This window comes from Acipenser ruthenus, chromosome 53 (genome assembly GCF_902713425.1).
Source record: "Acipenser ruthenus chromosome 53, fAciRut3.2 maternal haplotype, whole genome shotgun sequence".
Lineage (NCBI taxonomy): Eukaryota > Metazoa > Chordata > Actinopteri > Acipenseriformes > Acipenseridae > Acipenser > Acipenser ruthenus.
The window spans coordinates 5,998,466-6,016,472 of record NC_081241.1 but is presented as its reverse complement, the minus strand read 5'-3'; the positions used below and the strand labels follow the sequence as shown (position 1 = coordinate 6,016,472).

Sequence of the window (18,007 nt, the reverse complement as noted above, 5' to 3'; positions counted from 1 at the left end):
CTTATTTATTTATTAAAGCACAGGGAAGCACTGTAAAGCACAGAGGTATGGTAAAGCATAGGGAAGCATTGTGAAGCACAGAGATGTCTGGTAAAGCATAGGGAAGCATTGTAAAGCACAGAGAGGTCTGGTAAAGCATAGGGAAGCATTGTAAAGCACAGAGAGGTCTGGTAAAGCATAGGGAAGCATTGTAAAGCACAGAGAGGTCTGGTAAAGCATAGGGAAGCATTGTAAAGCACAGAGGTGTGGTAAAGCACAGGGAAGCATTGTAAAGCACAGAGAGGTCTGGTAAAGCATAGGGAAGCATTGTGAAGCACAGAGAGGTCTGGTAAAGCATAGGGAAGCATTGTGAAGCACAGAGAGGTCTGGTAAAGCATAGGGAAGCATTGTAAAGCACAGAGAGGTCTGGTAAAGCATAGGGAAGCATTGGAAAGCACAGAGAAGCATTGTAAAGCACAGAGAGGTCTGGTAAAGCATAGGGAAGCATTGTAAAGCACAGATAGGTCTGGTAAAGCATAGGGAAGCATTGTAAAGCACAGAGAGGTCTTGTAAAGCATAGGGAAGCATTGTAAAGCACAGAGAGGTCTGGTAAAGCATAGGGAAGCATTGGAAAGCACAGAGAAGCATTGTAAAGCACAGAGAGGTCTGGTAAAGCATAGGGAAGCATTGTAAAGCACAGATAGGTCTGGTAAAGCATAGGGAAGCATTGTGAAGCACAGAGAGGTCTTGTAAAGCATAGGGAAGCATTGTAAAGCACAGAGAGGTCTGGTAAAGCATAGGGAAGCATTGTAAAGCACAGATAGGTCTGGTAAAGCATAGGGAAGCATTGTAAAGCACAGAGAGGTCTTGTAAAGCATAGGGAAGCATTGTAAAGCACAGAGAGGTCTGGTAAAGCATAGGGAAGCATTGCAAATCACAGATAGGTCTGGTAAAGCATAGGGAAGCATTGTAAAGCACAGAGAGGTCTTGTAAAGCATAGGGAAGCATTGTAAAGCACAGGGAGGTCTGGTAAAGCACAGGGAAGCATTGTAAAGCACAGAGAGGTCTTGTAAAGCATAGGGAAGCATTGTAAAGCACAGAGAGGTCTGGTAAAGCATAGGGAAGCATTGTAAAGCACAGAGAGGTCTGGTAAAGCATAGGGAAGCATTGTAAAGCACAGAGAGGTACGGTAAAGCATAGGGAAGCATTGTAAAGCACAGATAGGTCTGGTAAAGCATAGGGAAGCATTGTAAAGCACAGAGATGCCTGGTAAAGCATAGGGAAGCATTGTAAAGCACAGAGAGGTCTGGACTCGAACCCTGGGCTTGAGACTCAGCTCAGTGATTTGGATTCCTGAACAGCTTCTTAGTAAAGGTATTATTCAGCATGCCGCTGCACCGTGAACTAATAAGAAAAGACTTTCAGTACCTGGCAGGCTCTTGTGACATATCAGGAGGGTCATTCTCTTTACTCCTTCTTCTTCTCCTTGGAGTCGGGTCCATGCCTCTCTCTACTGAATCACTCGTTCCTCAGTTAGCTGTGTTTCTCCTCTGCAACACAATTGAAACAAGTCCGTTGTTAAAGAGTACAGTGCTTCAAATGTCATTTTTCTTTCTCTTTCTTTAGACCGGCCCCTTATCTTTTCATGCTGTTTGAAATCATCCCGACCGCTTCTTGTTATCACAGTTACTCAAATGCTGGGTTCGTTTTTGGAAACGTCTGTGTTGCTAATTGAGTGCCATGGGAGCATTGTATTTTAAACAATTTTGTATCAATTAAGATTATGTTTCATTTTGAATTATTCATTTTGAACTTTAGATATACAGGTTAATACTAACAGTTACAACAGCACCTAATAGGAAAAAAAAAACTATGATTTTTTTTAATGTTTTGTCCAGTTGTTCTGCTTGAATTTTGGTTTCTGACCAAATTTATATTAGAGCTTGAGTTTCTCGCACTGTTCATGTCGTTAGGGTTACCCGATTTGCAGTGAAAAACTAAATAAGACGTTCTTTTTCTCCAAGTCACTGACGCAGTACCAAAATGACCTTCCTACAGATGTCAGGACTGCCCAGTCCCTGACCACATTCCGGTGCCTCCTTAAGACTCACCTCTTCAGACAGCACCTGTAGAACTCCTCTGTTTTTCCCCTGGGACTATCACCTTTCCTTAAATGTGCTTTATTTTGCTCTTATCTGCCCCCTATTTTACTGCATTTAATCCTGTACTTCAGAGTACTGTAATCTGCCAAGTGTTTAATCTGTAGTATTTTGTATTTAACCATATCTTGATGTAACTATCACTGTCACTGTTATCTGCTGTATTATTGAATTGTATTTTGTCACACTTGTACTTGCCTGAACCAAAGTCATTGTATTTATCTTGCTCTTATTGTATTACTTGTGCTGTAACACTTGAAATGTATTTGTTTACGATTGTAAGTCGCCCTGGATAAGGGCGTCTGCTAAGAAATAAATAATAATAATAATAATGTCGTTAGGGAACCAACTCCCCAGTAATGTTGTTGAAGCTGACACCCTGGGATGCTTCAAGAAACTGCTTGATGAGATTCTGGGATCAATAAGCTACTAACAACCAGACGAGCAAGATGGGCCGAATGGACTCCTCTCGTTTGGAAACTTTCTTATGTTCTTATGTATTTAACACAATAATAGTTTTACCAAATTATAGTGGAATAGTTGTATGCTTGTGTCTTAGGAAATTTCAGTTTACAAAACCTCGCTTATTTTGAAGTCTTCATGTTCACAAGTGTGCAGAAGCCCCTTTGGCAGTCAGCATAGTCTGTCATCATAAGTCACATGACCGGAACCCGCGTGACGTTGAGTTATTTTGCTTAAACATCAATAATAACCGAACAACGAAGAAGAAGAAGCGAAAAAGACAGAAAATGATGCAGCCTATCATTGTGATAAGATGAAATATTGAAGTACCTTGACAAGATGTTTTGCCAGTACGCAGTTCCGGGCCGTACCGGCTGACTTTCAACTCTGATTATTAGTATTACATTTATGTGTGTTGTTATTGTTATTATTATTATTATTATTATTATTATTATTATTATTATTATTATTATAGATATAGTTTTATTAACCGCTATCATCAACAATACGAAGTATAAAATCGACTCGCCACAAGCGCTCCTCTTCACTGCCTCCATTCACAAAACCTATAGCAACGCGATCATTAACGAGGGGTGCACAGAGCACCCCGATATACTCACAGCAGAACAGCCTCCATTCACAAAACCTATAGCAACGCGATCATTAACGAGGGGAGCACAGAGCACCCCGATATACTCACAGCAGAACAGCCTCCATTCACAAAACCTATAGCAACGCGATCATTAACGAGGGGAGCACAGAGCACCCCGATATACTCACAGCAGAACAGCCTCCATTCACAAAAACTATAGCAACGCGATCATTAACGAGGGGAGCACAGAGCACCCCGATATACTCACAGCAGAACAGCCTCCATTCACAAAACCTATAGCAACACGATCATTAACGAGGGGAGCACAGAGCACCCCGATATACTCACAGCAGAACAGCCTCCATTCAAAAACCTATAGCAACGCGATCATTAACGAGGGGAGCACAGAGCACCCCGATATACTCACAGCAGAACAACCTCCATTCACAAAACCTATAGCAACGCGATCATTAACGAGGGGAGCACAGAGCACCCCGATATACTCACAGCAGAACAGCCTCCATTCAAAAACCTATAGCAACGCGATCATTAACGAGGGGAGCACAGAGCACCCCGATATACTCACAGCAGAACAACCTCCATTCACAAAACCTATAGCAACGCGATCATTAACGAGGGGAGCACAGAGCACCCCGATATACTCACAGCAGAACAGCCTCCATTCACAAAACCTATAGCAACGCGATCATTAACGAGGGGAGCGCAGATTTGTAATTTCCAATCTGTGCCAAACGTCACTTTTAAAACCCGTGTATTATGGATGTAAAGCCTAGTCCGGGTCTGTCCCGCGACACATCCGTTTCATTTACTCTGTAATGCGGACTCACATGAACACAATATTTCTACCTGTGCTGAGTGGGAGCTGCAGAGAGACTGTGTTTCACGTAACTTTGTTAAACTGCAATAAACTCTCTGTGTCCTCACCTAGGACTGTATAAAGCAGGACAGGACAGTCAATCCCGTGATGCAGTTCGGTACTCCATTACAGGCGCCATTTGTGGAGCCCACTAGGTACTGAATACATTGCGGAGATGCTGTGTTGCAGCGCCAGGATATACCGGGTATTTTTTTTAATAACAATACAAAATATCGTTAATATAAATTGCCTGTTATTTATGTGAATTAATGCTTGATTATGTCAAGAAACATTTTGCCAGGGCGAGCGTGAATACGTTAAAAGCATTGCGAGCGCGCAGTGAAAGAGCGATACGAGCTCCGGAAATGCGTCACTGTTTACTAACTCCGCCCCCTTGTGACGATAGGATTGACACACACACACACACACACACACACTCACACACACACACACACACAGAGGTACTGACACACACAGATACTTATACACACACAGACAGGTACTGACCCACAGACACGCACACACATACAGGTACTGACACGCACACACACACACACACACACATACACAGAGGTACTGACACACACATACACAGAGGTACTGACACACACACACACACACACATACACAGAGGTACTGACACACACACACACACACACAGAGGTACTGACACACACACAGATACTTACACACAGACAGGTACTGACCCACAGACACACACACACATACAGGTACTGACACACACACACACACACACACACAGGTACTGACACACACACACACACACACACAGGTACTGACACACACACACACAGGTACTGACACACACACACATACACACACACACACAGAGGTACTGACACACACACACACACACACACACACTGATACACACACACAGGTACTGACACACACATACACACACACACACAGGTACTGACACACACACACGCACACACACACACATACACACACACACACACACAGGTACTGACACACACACACACACACACACACACACACACACACACACAGAGGTACTGACACACACACACACAGAGGTACTGACACACACACACACACACACACACTGATACACACACACACAGGTACTGACACACACACACCTACACACACACACAGGTACTGACACACACATACACACACACACACACAGGTACTGACACACACACACGCACACACACACACGCACACACACACACACACAGGTACTGACACACACACACACACACACACACACACACACACACACAGGTACTGACACACACACACACACACACACACAGAGGTAATTTGCAATACTGTAAAACTTTATTTTTGCTTCATTTTAATTTTTCTGAAGGGAATTGTCCTGGCTAGTTTTTAATTTATATCGTGTGCAATTTGAGAGTTGCCTTGCAGTTAATTCAATAATGCCCTTGATAATACTGTAAAGTAAAAATGCATTATTTTCTAGAGGTGGATCGACAATTATAAAAAGAAGCTGAAGAGGGGAGAGCATTCCAGTGAACCCAGAGTTAAACTTGAAAAAGGGCTGAGAGAGGCATAGATGTGTTCGACAGTGAGAACTTATCAAAACAAGGTCCGCACAGGGTTTTATTCCTTACAGAACACATTTTTAATGTATTAAAGGCATTTAAAAAAAAATAATCAAAATACAAAACATAGATGATGTGACTGGATATAATAAAATACAATATTGTGCTCTTTACAGAGGGCAACACTAACAAAGAGAAGGTGCAGGCTTTACACAGGACCTGGAGGAGCAGCACAGCCGAGGAACAGGAGCAGTGCTCTGAAACGTCGAGGAAAATGACCCCTCCACAGCGACCTGCAGACCACAGTCCTGATCAAAAGAAGAGCCTCTACAAGGACACCTTAAAGAATATTGCACAACAGGTCATCTGTGTGGTCAGCTTATACAAGAGATGGGCAACTCTAGTCCTCAAATTTGCAGCTTTCGTTCATGTTCTACCTCAGTTATCGAGCTCATAAATGCGAGTTGTCTTTTTTGTACTTATGTTTCTACCAGTTGCTAATCAGAAAATAAAACAAAGATTCCAACCCCTCAAAGACTGAAAGAGCCAGTTCTTTATTTGCACCAAACAAACAATCGAAAACTCAGAATTAAAAACAAATGTTACTGTCACACTCTGATGAGATGTTCTATCTTAAATAGCTGTCAATCCTACAAGAATTAGGAAGAAGGGGGTCATAGTTCTCGCTGTAGACTGCAGCAATAAATGATCATGATTTGGGACAGACAAGTGCCTGGACTGGCTGAACGAGCAAATGGAGCTGCAGTGTTGCTTCCTTTCCACCTGCATAGGTCAGGCTTGTCTCTCATCTACAAATTCAGAATTGAAATATATCTTAACTTGTTTCATTAAATTCAAAAGTATGTTTTATAATAAACAGTGTGTGTTCTCATACTCACAAGCATTATATTGAAGGTTAAAGGTATACCTGAAATTTTGGGAACATATGTAAACACTACTTACAAATCAGTTTCCTCATTTGAGATTTTTTAAAATTAAAATTACTATTATTTTATACGTTTAATTTACTTTTAAAACTATATACTATTGTTTTTATTTTCCTCAAATTGGCAAGTTCCCTCAAAACCGTTGATAATTCCAGACACATTCCGAAACTGGACTAGAGAAGCCTGTTTTTAAATAATTCAAAATGAAGCTCCAGAAAGGGAAAATTGACAAAAACAGCCATGGATCTTAAAGGGTAATAAAGGATGTTTTTAGTGTCACATGTCCTCCTCATGTGTTGCTGCAGCTGCTAAAGTATGGTGAGTCTATTGTTTGTTTTTCTTTTTTTTAATCTTGATCACTTTGTCACTTTTTAAAATTGCATTCTGTTTCCAAGATGGCTTCACATGGGAGCGCACATGTGCCTGCTCAACTACATTTCCCATGATCCTCCTGCTCCCATCGTAACAGGTAGATTTACCAGTGACCAATAGGATGATGGGAAATGTAGTTCTGAAAATTGCATGAGAAGACATCGTTGAGCTATCCTGGAAACAGCCAGGGAATACTGCAATTTAAAAGTGAAAACGGTCAAGATTTAAAAAATAATAATGAACACAATACACACACACTTTACTATAGCAGGTGTTGCAACACATGGGAACATGTGACACACAAAAAAGTCCTTTAACCCTTTAACTCAAATGAGGAAATTCATTTGTAAGTAGTAATATTTACTTATTTCCCCAAACCTCCCAGGTATCCCCTTTAAGTTGAATTACACAATATTTTTTTTTGCTGGTATAACTTGTAGGAAGTACTTTTTTAATCTTTAGCTGTGCAAATGGCATTTGAAGTATTGACAAATAAATGTATATATTACCATATTTTCCTTTGTGAGAATGTAGGTGGAAAATTGTAAACTTTTAATAAGCTGATTATAATATATGCCTGCCAATCATACCCATTTTTAGAATCCCTTATAACATATTCACAAGCACACAATACATCAAACTAAATGAATTTAATAAAGATGCTGTATATATTTTTTTCATTTTTTTAGGAAATGAAGGGCCAATACTAAAAGAGAGAAGGGCAGCACATTCAACACAAAATACACAAGTTAGAGATTTGATTCATTTTTACATTAAATTTAGTTTTGAATTAACTCACACACACACTGGAAGTGTAATAAAATGAATGTATTCATACAACATGGTACTGCAATTACACATTATATTTCATAAATCATTTGTAATATTATTACAAAAGCAAAAGAGAAAAAAAACTGACTCAATATCAAAATCGTTGTTTTCTTACCGTCAAACAGCGAAGGAATTTTTCGAATCCTTCATTTCACCGCTGAGATATCCCCTTGGCAATGTGTCTAGAACCCCATGCTTCAAAAACCACTGCGATCGACTAGCTGTGCGTTTTGCTGCTCTGGTCTTACAACTATCTGATGACGGTGAAGTCTCCCTGATCACGTTGTAGGGGAGGTCACAAGCTGTCCAATCATACCTTGACTTTGTTTGTAGCCCAATCCATTACAGAGTAATCGATGTGCGAAGTAAACAGAGCCACATCTATTGCAAGCAAGCGCCATGCATTACGCACAACGGATCACGGTTTCTTAACATTTTCTGATCATTTTTCAATTTGTAAAATTTGAAAATCGAACAAAATGTGGAGCAGTGTTCCAAAGCATCCCAAACGAAGTCGATTCAGTGTTTCTGAAGATTTAGAGGAGATGGATACGAGTGAAAGTGACGGCGAAAGTGATCAACTTTCTGGTTTGGAGAGCGCTGATTCAATGTCTGAAGCAGCATTTGAAGATGGATTGGATCCTCTTCAGGATTTGTAAGTATAATGTATCCACACTACATATTATTATTATTATTATTATTATTATTATTATTATTATTATTATTATTATTATTATTATTATTATTATGATGCATAATTTTCAATATGCATTTTTTACTGTAAGTATGTTATTAGAAAAATGCAACCATTTGACTCTCAAGGGACACATAGAAATAACGTTTTTTTTAACAATTTTTTAGCAACACCATGTCTCATCTGTGCTGTGCTGCTCTATACAGTCTCTGATCTGTACATGCAATAAAAGATGTAAGAAATAATAGTTGCTTCCTGAGCGTCTTTATTATTTTCTCATTGATGTTCACTGATTTATTGCATGGGAGTGTTTAGCAAACTTTGTTTTTTTTATAATGCCATGATTACAAGGAGTGATGTTACTCACCTAGAGACAGTGTAGGTTTTCTTAGCCTTTCAAGATAAGCTGTCTGCCTGCCCCAGCAATCACTCACTCAGTTCCATTGTTTGCCAATCAAAGTAAAGATGAAAGGAACTGAGGTGTTTTTAGTCTGGCAGCTTGAGAGCAGCCAAGTTCTCTGCAATCTCATTATTATTAGTATTATTATTGTAGACATTTAGCAGACACCTTTATCCAGTAATCAATGTTCACCTCTCAGCAGGGCAAATACTGTGCTTGAATCTGTTGCTCATTGATATTGATAATGGAAATGTTATTCTAATTTTCAATTCATTTCACTTTTTATTTTCAGTGAGGACACTGAAGAAAACCCTCCCCTCTCAACAAGTGAGAGTTTTGATGTTTCTCAGCAGAAAAGGAGACGATCCATTCCCACCCCTCTCCCTTATATCACCTCAAGCATGCCTGCAAGACCAGTTGAGAGCAGGCGGGCAAGCACCCCCACCCCCACAACCTCAGACCCTGAGGAGAGGTGGAAATCTGTAACTGAGGACGACGTCGAACCCGTGCAGCACCGCTTCTGTCCTGCACGAGCACCTGGAGCACAACTGGATACTTCAAAAAAGTATTCCCCGCTAGACCACTTCCAGCTTTACTTCAGCATGAACGTCGTTCAGTCTTTGTGTACAAACACAAATAAAAATGGAAAAAAGCAGCAGGCCCAGGGGAAAAAATACCAGTGGGATCCAGTTTCAATCAAGGAGCTCTACCAGTTTTTAGGAATCCTAATTTTCATGGGGCTACTGACAACTCACACCGTGAGGGATTACTGGAGTCCACATAGGCCTTATGGAATCCCATTCTGTCACACTGTGATGTCCAGGAAGAGATATGAAGCCATCGCTTGGACTCTGCACATAAGTGACCCAGAGGAAGATAAAGAGAATGATCAGAAGAAAGGAACTCCACAACACGATCGCCTCTTCCGTCTCAGACCCCTCTTGGATTCCCTCCTCCTGTCCTGCAAGGCATACTACCACCCCCGACAGAACCTTTCAATTGATGAACGCATGGTGGCCTCAAAAGCCAGGATCGGGTTCAAGCAGTACATGAAAGCAAAGCCGATAAAATGGGGCTTCAAGCTGTTCGTGCTGGCTGATGCCCACAACGGGTACACATGTGATTTCAACATCTACACAGGAAAATCCAAATCAGATTCTGGGAAAGGACTGAGTTATGACTCCGTTATGAACCTCATAAAGGTGTCATACTTAGGCACAGGGTACCATGTGTATGTTGACAATTTCTACACCAGCACAACACTGTTTCGGGACCTTTACAAGCTCAAATTTGGAGCATGTGGGACCATTAGAGAAACTCTTCAGGGCTTCCCACAGACAAAAGAAAACGCCCTCCCTAAAAAAGCTGATAGGGGGACAATTCGCTGGATACGAAGTGACAAACTGCTGTACACCAAGTGGATGGATACACGTGAAGTGACGATGTGCAGTTCCATTCATAAAGCGTACACAGGAGACAAAGTCCAGAGACGGGTAAGGAATGAAGATGGGACTTGGGGAATGCGGAATGTTCCTGTTCCTACTCCTGTAAAGGCCTACAATCAGCACATGGGAGGAGTGGATTTGTCAGATGCCCTTATAAAATACTACAACATGGCACAGAAAACCCAAAAGTGGTACAAGAAAATTTTTTATCATTTCATTGACATTGCTGTTGTCAACAGTTTTTTGCTTCATAAGGAATTGGCACAGGCTCAAACTACAAAGGCACTTTCACAGAAAACGTTTAGAGAGGAGCTATGCAAGCAGCTGGTGGACATCAGGCTTGTGGAGCAGGAGGCCAGTGTGAGTACAGGTAAACTCTGTGTCCCTGTAGCCATTACAGAGGGCAAGGAACTCGACTCCTCCATGAAGACCTCCTTCGGGCGTAGACACTGTGCTTTGTGCAATGAAGGGAAACTCAGGAACAAAACGCCATGGAAATGCGAAGCCTGTGATGTGCCATTATGTGTCATTGTGGACAGAAACTGCTTCAAGAAATGGCACATGCGTTAGGAAAAAAAAACTTTATAGCAACTTAGGGATGTAAGTAGTTCATTTGTTCATTTTGTACAGTTCGTGGTGTTATTAGGTTTTTGTTCAGTTGTATTCATTGTCTGAAAAAGAAAATATTTGATATGAAGTAAACACTTTTTTTTGAAAAAAAAAAAAATCCCTTCGTTATTTTGCTTCTTGACATTTACATACTTTCAAGTGAGTAACAAAAATACAGAATCAAGTACTGAAAATTCAGAGCTTCAGAAAAGTCTCAGTAGCAACATTCTCCTGCACAAACAGACAGTTATGTGAGAGCAATGTGCCTGACAGTTGTGGCATATGGATTGAGAGGATTTGTCATGAATACTCATCATGGATACATTTCGGGCACCACAAAGCTCTCCAAAAAGGCCACCTTTTGAATGAAATATTGGACAAAAAAAAAGAGGATTACAAAATCTAATTCATGTGGCAATGGATAGCATGTGAGGTGCCAGAAGTTCACATCCCTTTTAGAGCTTAGTGTATCACTGGACATAAAGATTTACACAATGTTCATTTTTGGAGAGGTTTGGAGAGGTTTGTAAAAACTCCTGTAGAATTTGATCCCTTTGTTCAAACAGTTCCAAATTTTTACCCAGTATATTAGACATGTTGGTGAAGCACTGGAAAAAAATCAGGCTCTTTTCATATGCTACAAGTTGAAAAAATGACTATAGAACATAAAAAAATGAAAAGCGTTTGTTGTTTTTTTATGTATTTTTTCTGGATATCTCCTTCCAGTGTGGTACTGAGTAAGACTTTTATCACACCTGAGGTTTTAGTCCTGATGCCCAAAGGGTTACCTTGAATTCAAGCCCTGAACCATGCCTGTGCTGTCTATACTTTAGAAGATATTGTGATTTATTTAAGGGCACAGCCCCCCAGGCGGAAATTGCCTGTGAGGGGCTGGGGTTTTAACAAGTTAAATGCAGATTCAGTGCAGACTCTGACCAGTTTAACCAATGATCTTTTAAGAATGAGCTCTGTGAACGCACCCATTGGATAAATCGGTCAGAGTCTGCACAGAATCTGCTCTGAATGATCCCCGTGAACGCGCACAAAAATCTTCTATCAGCCGGACACACGCCGTTGCACAGCTGTGAAAACATTTTGTAAACTAGTCTCAAGTATGCTACCCCCGTTTGTAGTTATTTTTTTGACTTACTGAAATACCGGGCTGCATTAGGAAATGCATCACAGCGTCTTTCAATATGGAGAGTGCTGAATTAACGTCATTGTGTTTAAATGCATTAATCAACCTCCCACAAAACTATGTTATTAATGAGGAAATAAATGATTGACACAACATTATATGTTGTTGATGACATTAAGATCATAATCCCATCATGATGAGATAGATTATATATTTTATGTGAAAGCATATAGAAAACTGTATATTTTGTGATTTTCCCTGTATTTTAAACACAATATTAATAAAAAATACAGTCACAAAACACAAATTACAAAATACAATCACAACTCTAAGTCGCCCTGGGTAAGGGCGTCTGCTAAGAAAATAAATAATATGAGCTCCCCAGTGTCCCAGTGAGGAAATCCCCGGCCAGATCCTTAAAAGCACACCTCACCTGCGAGAGCTACCCAACTGGAAACTTTACATCGATTGCTTACAAATGTAGCAGCACTTGTAACTTGGCAGAAACGACAATAAGAAGAAGGGAGTTCCCATACGAGACCAGTATGTTTGTGTTACCATGTAGACATAACAATGCAAGTCTAATATTGACCAGACTGCACCCAGCTACCTCCACACCCTCATCTCTCCCTACACCCCCACTCGACCTCTCCGCTCCTCCTGCACTAGAAGACTGGCTCTACCTCCTCTATGCTCCCCTGCCTCCAGAGCCCGCTCCTTCTCCACCCTTGCTCCGCAGTGGTGGAATGACCTTCCTACAGAAGGACCACCTTCCAACACATCCTCACGGCCATACCACCTTGAGAATGCCCGATCTCGTCTGATCTCGGAAGCTAAGCAAGATCAGGCCTGGTTAGTACTTGGATGGGAGACCGCCTGGGAATACCAGGTGCTGTAAGCTTTTCTTTCTGCAGCTTGACAGGGGGCGCTATTTCCCTCGTTATTTATGGTACTAACCTGGAAGCTGTAAAGATAAACATTGTTTTCTTTTTTGTTTTTTATTGTCCCATCCCACACAGGAACAAATCTGATAGTTTAATATGTTGCACACACCATTCTTAATTCCTCAATTCGTGACGAAATGTGACCCAGAAAGTTAAAAACAGTACATAAAATAAAATAGAATAAAAAAGATGTATAGGGACACTGACATGCATACAGAGATATTATTATTATTATTATTATTATTATTATTATTATTATTATTATTATTATTATTATTATTATAATTATAATAATAATAATAATAATAATAATAATAATAATATAGTATTGAACATGCCCCCTGCTGGAAGCTTCTGGGAGAGCTGTCAATTTGTTGTCCTGTGCGTGAGAGTAGTGCTGCTTGAAAACTCCCGCCCCCTGCTGGATTGAAACCGGACATTTACATAATCTGTGCAGGGAGGTGCTGTTTCCCTGTATTTTACTTCATGGCTCACATTTCTTAAAGAGTAAGGGTTTCTGCATGGATCACGTGTGTTAGGTTTAATTTCGAGGTTTATGTTTTGTTTTATAGTTGTATTTAATGATCTTTTGGAATACTGAAGTTATTACAGTAATGATGCTGTGCACAACGGTAGGAGTAGCTGTGTGTGTGGTCCTGTTGGATGTGCCTAATCTTGTTCTGTCTAGGAAACAGAATTAAGGGGCAAACGAATAATACAGTAGTAAGCTACATCTGTAAATCATAACCAGTCTAATAAACAGATGTTTTCTGCTTATTATGCAAAGGCTGCCCTTCGAATCGGTGATATGATGGGGCAAGTTCAGCATGGAAGAGTGGTTCTTGGTCTCAGTTCAGCTCCTCCTACATGGCACAAGGCAGCCTCAGCTCAACAGAGGAAGCTGGTGGTAAACAAGGTGCAAAAACAGGAGGAGAGGATGAGGTGCGTAAAGGCCATTTCCCAGGCCAAGCAGGGAGAATGGATGAGATGGGAGAGTGTGGAACAATGCAAGATTGGCTGGCAAGACCTATGGACAATGGAACAGAGCAGGATCAGTTTCCTCATCAATGCAACATATGATGTTCTCCCATCACCACAGAACCTAAACCTCTAGGTAGAAGAGGATCCCTTATGTCCTTTGTGTTCATCACCTGCAACATTAAGGCACATTTTTACAGGATGTAAGGTGACTCTTAGCCAAGGACGGTTTACTGGCGCCATGACCAGGTGCTGCGATGTTTGGCCTTAGCATTGGAAGACGAGCGTAACATGACCAATAAGTTGTCACCTGTTCCATCAAAACATTACACACAAAAGACAACATTCCTCCGCCCAGGAGAGCATCCACCAAGAAAAGGTGTTAAAACCAAGCCTCTCCCAGGACAACTGGAAGCTGTTGGTCAACGGCTTATTTTTCCACCGACAGCTTAGTGCCTGCTCACTAGTGAGTACTAAACACTTTAGATTGTAAATCTTCTAATGCGCACATTTCATTGAAAATGCCTCACAGATTGTCAAAAATTGATAAAACCCCAAACTCAAGGGGGCGCTGCAAGAGAACCAAAATTTGCAGACCCTTATTAGATATATTTGGAATCTGACATCCAGATAAAAGAGAGGTTCTTTGCTGAGCTTTCTAGACCGTCCAGAACCCTCTCAGCAACCATACATAGATAGTGTATTGAAGCCTAACAAAGCAGTCCGTATTTTCCAATCTTTTTTGGGATAACATTTGTATTACAGTATTGATCTTTCTGATATCTGGCAAACGTATTCAGAGCATCACTCTGATGTCAGAACACTTTGAATGGTGTTTCTATGCCAAGGGGTTGCTGAATTAGGGTAAAGAAGGTAGAAAACGAGTAGTATTTCATAAGAGTTTTTTTTCCAGGTTCTATGGGAGGGTCCTACAGCCAAACCACTGAAGCTACAGGTCAGAGATTCGGTTTGCACAATCTACTATACACAAGGGTAGTCTGTACCAACTTCCAGCCTGTTAGACCTAAAGATGATAAATTAATAGCCCTTCAAAAATGCTAAAAAGGTGTGTGGTCATTATTCTCAATGGATTTCGGCATCTGGTGGATAGGGTTAGCAAATATGACCCTCTGTCCTGTTTATTACATCACAAATAAAAATATTTTAAGCGTGTAAACTGTTGTCCTGGAAACAATGCACGATAGCAGGACTAACTAATAATAATAAGAAACCTGGGGGCTTCAAATGGATGTTTGAAACATGCATGTCTCTGCTCATACAGGCAGTCCTCTCACTGCAAAATATTATTATTATTATTATTATTATTTATTTCTAGCAGACGCCCTTATCCAGGGTAACTTACAGTCGTAAACAAAAATACATTTCAAGAATCACAGTACAAGTATTAATATAATTAAGAGCAAGATAAAATACAATGACTTTGGTTCTAGCAAGTACAAGTGTGACAAAATACGATTCAAAAACGGAGCAGATAACAGTGTCAGTGATAGTTACATCAGGATATAACTAAATACAAAATACTACAGATTAAATAACACTTGTGACAGATTACAGTAATCTAAAGTACAGGATTAAATGCAGTAAAATAGGGAGCAGATAAGAGCAAGTAAATCGCATTTAAGGAAGAGTGGTAAGTGTCCAGAGGGAAAAAACAGAGGAGTTCTACAGGTGCTGTCTGAAGAGGTGAGTCTTGAGGATGCGTCAGAAGGTGGTCCTTCTGTAGGAAGGTCATTCCACCACTGCGGAGCGAGGGTGGAGAAGGAGTGGGCTCTGGAGGCAGGGGAGCATAGAGGAGGTAGAGCCAGTCTTCTAGTGCAGGAGGAGCGGAGAGGTCGAGTGGGGGTGTAGGGAGAGATGAGGGTCTGGAGGTAGCTGGGTGCAGTCTGGTCAAGGCATCTGTAGGCGAGTACAAGAGTGTTGAACTGGATGTGAGCGGTGATCTGGTCTGTGCATTTTTTTAGGCATTTGTTAATATATTATGCATTTTTCTGTCGTCTGGAAGGTGTCAGTCCCCAGGATGTCGTTGCTGTCACCTGGAAGAAAGGAAATGATGTTGTTGCTCAGGTGAAACAGCATTCTACTGTACTACCCCACCTAATACTCCTGCAGGAATTATGCACACTGCTTTCAACCTGACTCCAGCATGGAATGAACCTAATGTTTGAAGTCTCTGTGAACTCAGCAACAAATTGACAGTAATAACAAGCCAAAGAGTCCCATATCTCTGCTTAATTTCTACATATTTTACACTGGTTCACAGGTGACAAATACTAAGCAAATACAATAAGTTTGTATCACACATGAGCAGTTAAGTTCTCTAGCATGTTTGTTATTGCTCAGCATAGTAACACAATAGTGATAACGTGTCATTCATTCTCACACGTATTTGTTTTTTATTCTGTGTACATCATCATGTTACTTGATAACAATATGACTAACTGAAGAAACACAGCCCCTACCAGATGCGATAATAGAGGCTGCCCTTGAATAAACGCCGCTGTCAATAAATAAACGTTAGGGTATCTTTGTCTCCCCCTACAAAAACACACACACACACACACAGTAAAACAAATAAACGCGCAACACCCCCTCAATCCATCAATTACAAACTAATGTACACACACACAGTGAGCACGTTTTATTTAATGGTAGTATAGTTCTGAAGGAAAATCCCAGATAAACTGCTTCCAGAACAGCAGTGCTTCTGAAGATCCTATCGGTGGGTTTTAGTTCAATTGTAATTCCTGTACAAATAGAAACAACGTGCTTACTATCTATGAGGAGATTTAGTATCGATTTCTCTTGCAGAGAAATTACAAACAAGCAAGTCACAGTGAGAAAAAAAAATAAGCGAGTAGGATATATTGTAGTTTTTACAGAAATCAAACTGATATTTTGAGGTGATTTTTTTGGGCAAAAGAACATCTACGTCACACTCTTGGACTCAAGAGCCACACCAGCATTGTCCTGCCCCTTAACAACCAATACACACTCCTGATTCGCTGGTACAGTACTCCCCTGACCTTTCAACTCCCACCTAATAGGCTCTCGGTAACTGTCATAGCCACACATGCTGCTACATACAGGTAGGCTACCGTATTACAGAAAATAAGCAGCCGCGTGACTTCTAAAATGTCACGAGTCATGTAATAAAACATTGACAGCGTTTGAAAATCAGATTAATAAAGATCACCCTCGTATAGAGGCAGCACTCTTAAGCACAGCAGTCATTGGGATAAATTTAAATTAAACGCAGCAGCGCCAAATTGAAGTAATACGGTATTACAGGGTAGTAACAGAATTTACTAATGTGTTATAAACACTGAATAGATGATATAAGAAATCTGCAATGAATGAAAATATAAAACTGTATATTAGCTGTAAACAAATCAGGACAAATCATATTAAACACAAATGATTTACACTTCATTGTCTGGGTCATTTATTATTTTTATTTAAAAATTAATCTGTTTATTGAAAAAGGTTTTTCATTATTAGTACAAAAAAATGGAAACACCTGCCATAGCAGTGTCAATATAGTGTAGGGCCTCCATGGGCAGCCAGCACGGCACTGATTGGACTTGGCAGGTAGCGATTCTGCAAGGTGCTTTTAAATTGTGCTGGAGGGATACGGGACCATTCCTCAGTGATTACCAGCCTCTAATTCCTTCAGGTTGTGTTGTATTGGGGGTGGAAATCTGCAGTCAAATCAGAATGGGCCATACATAAAGAGAGGCACATCACTTTTGAGACTGTTCCGTGTGAAAAAGCCTCAGTAGTAATTTGTGCCTGCTTGAAAATGAAAGCAACTGCCAACCAAGCACCTGTTAACTGTCCTCTATCAAAGTGTGTCAGATCTGTGGTCCTGTGGTCCCATCGTGGTTATAGAGCTTTTAACCTCATCTCATCCCACTGATAGGAGACAGAATCTGTAACACAGAGCATCACACAGCACTGCCTGTTGCATAGTCTCATCAGTAAGTGCTTGCAGATATACAGA

The 18,007-nt window shown here is 40.7% G+C and overlaps 1 protein-coding gene and 1 non-coding gene across 2 annotated transcripts; both read left to right on the top strand.

Annotated features, from left to right (window-relative positions):
- The first annotated feature begins 8,154 nt into the window (after positions 1-8,154).
- On the top strand, positions 8,155-10,972 carry LOC131723170 (piggyBac transposable element-derived protein 4-like). Its single transcript, XM_059016650.1, has 2 exons — positions 8,155-8,433; positions 9,165-10,972. Exons 1-2 carry the CDS (start codon positions 8,258-8,260, stop codon positions 10,885-10,887), a joined length of 1,899 nt encoding a protein of 632 aa, XP_058872633.1. The 5' UTR covers positions 8,155-8,257; the 3' UTR covers positions 10,888-10,972.
- A 1,874-nt stretch (positions 10,973-12,846) lies between these two features.
- On the top strand, positions 12,847-12,965 carry LOC131723226 (5S ribosomal RNA). Its single transcript, XR_009320179.1, has one exon. It is a non-coding gene; the product is annotated as a 5S ribosomal RNA (ribosomal RNA).
- The last annotated feature ends 5,042 nt before the right edge of the window (positions 12,966-18,007 follow it).

Excerpts from the sequence above, each read along its gene's own strand:
- LOC131723170 (XM_059016650.1), top strand. The coding sequence starts at position 8,258 with ATGTGGAGCAGTGTTCCAAAGCATCCCAAACGAAGTCGATTCAGTGTT. Across the intron at positions 8,434-9,164 it reads TTGGATCCTCTTCAGGATTT|TGAGGACACTGAAGAAAACC; the intron begins GTAAGTATAATG and ends TTTTATTTTCAG.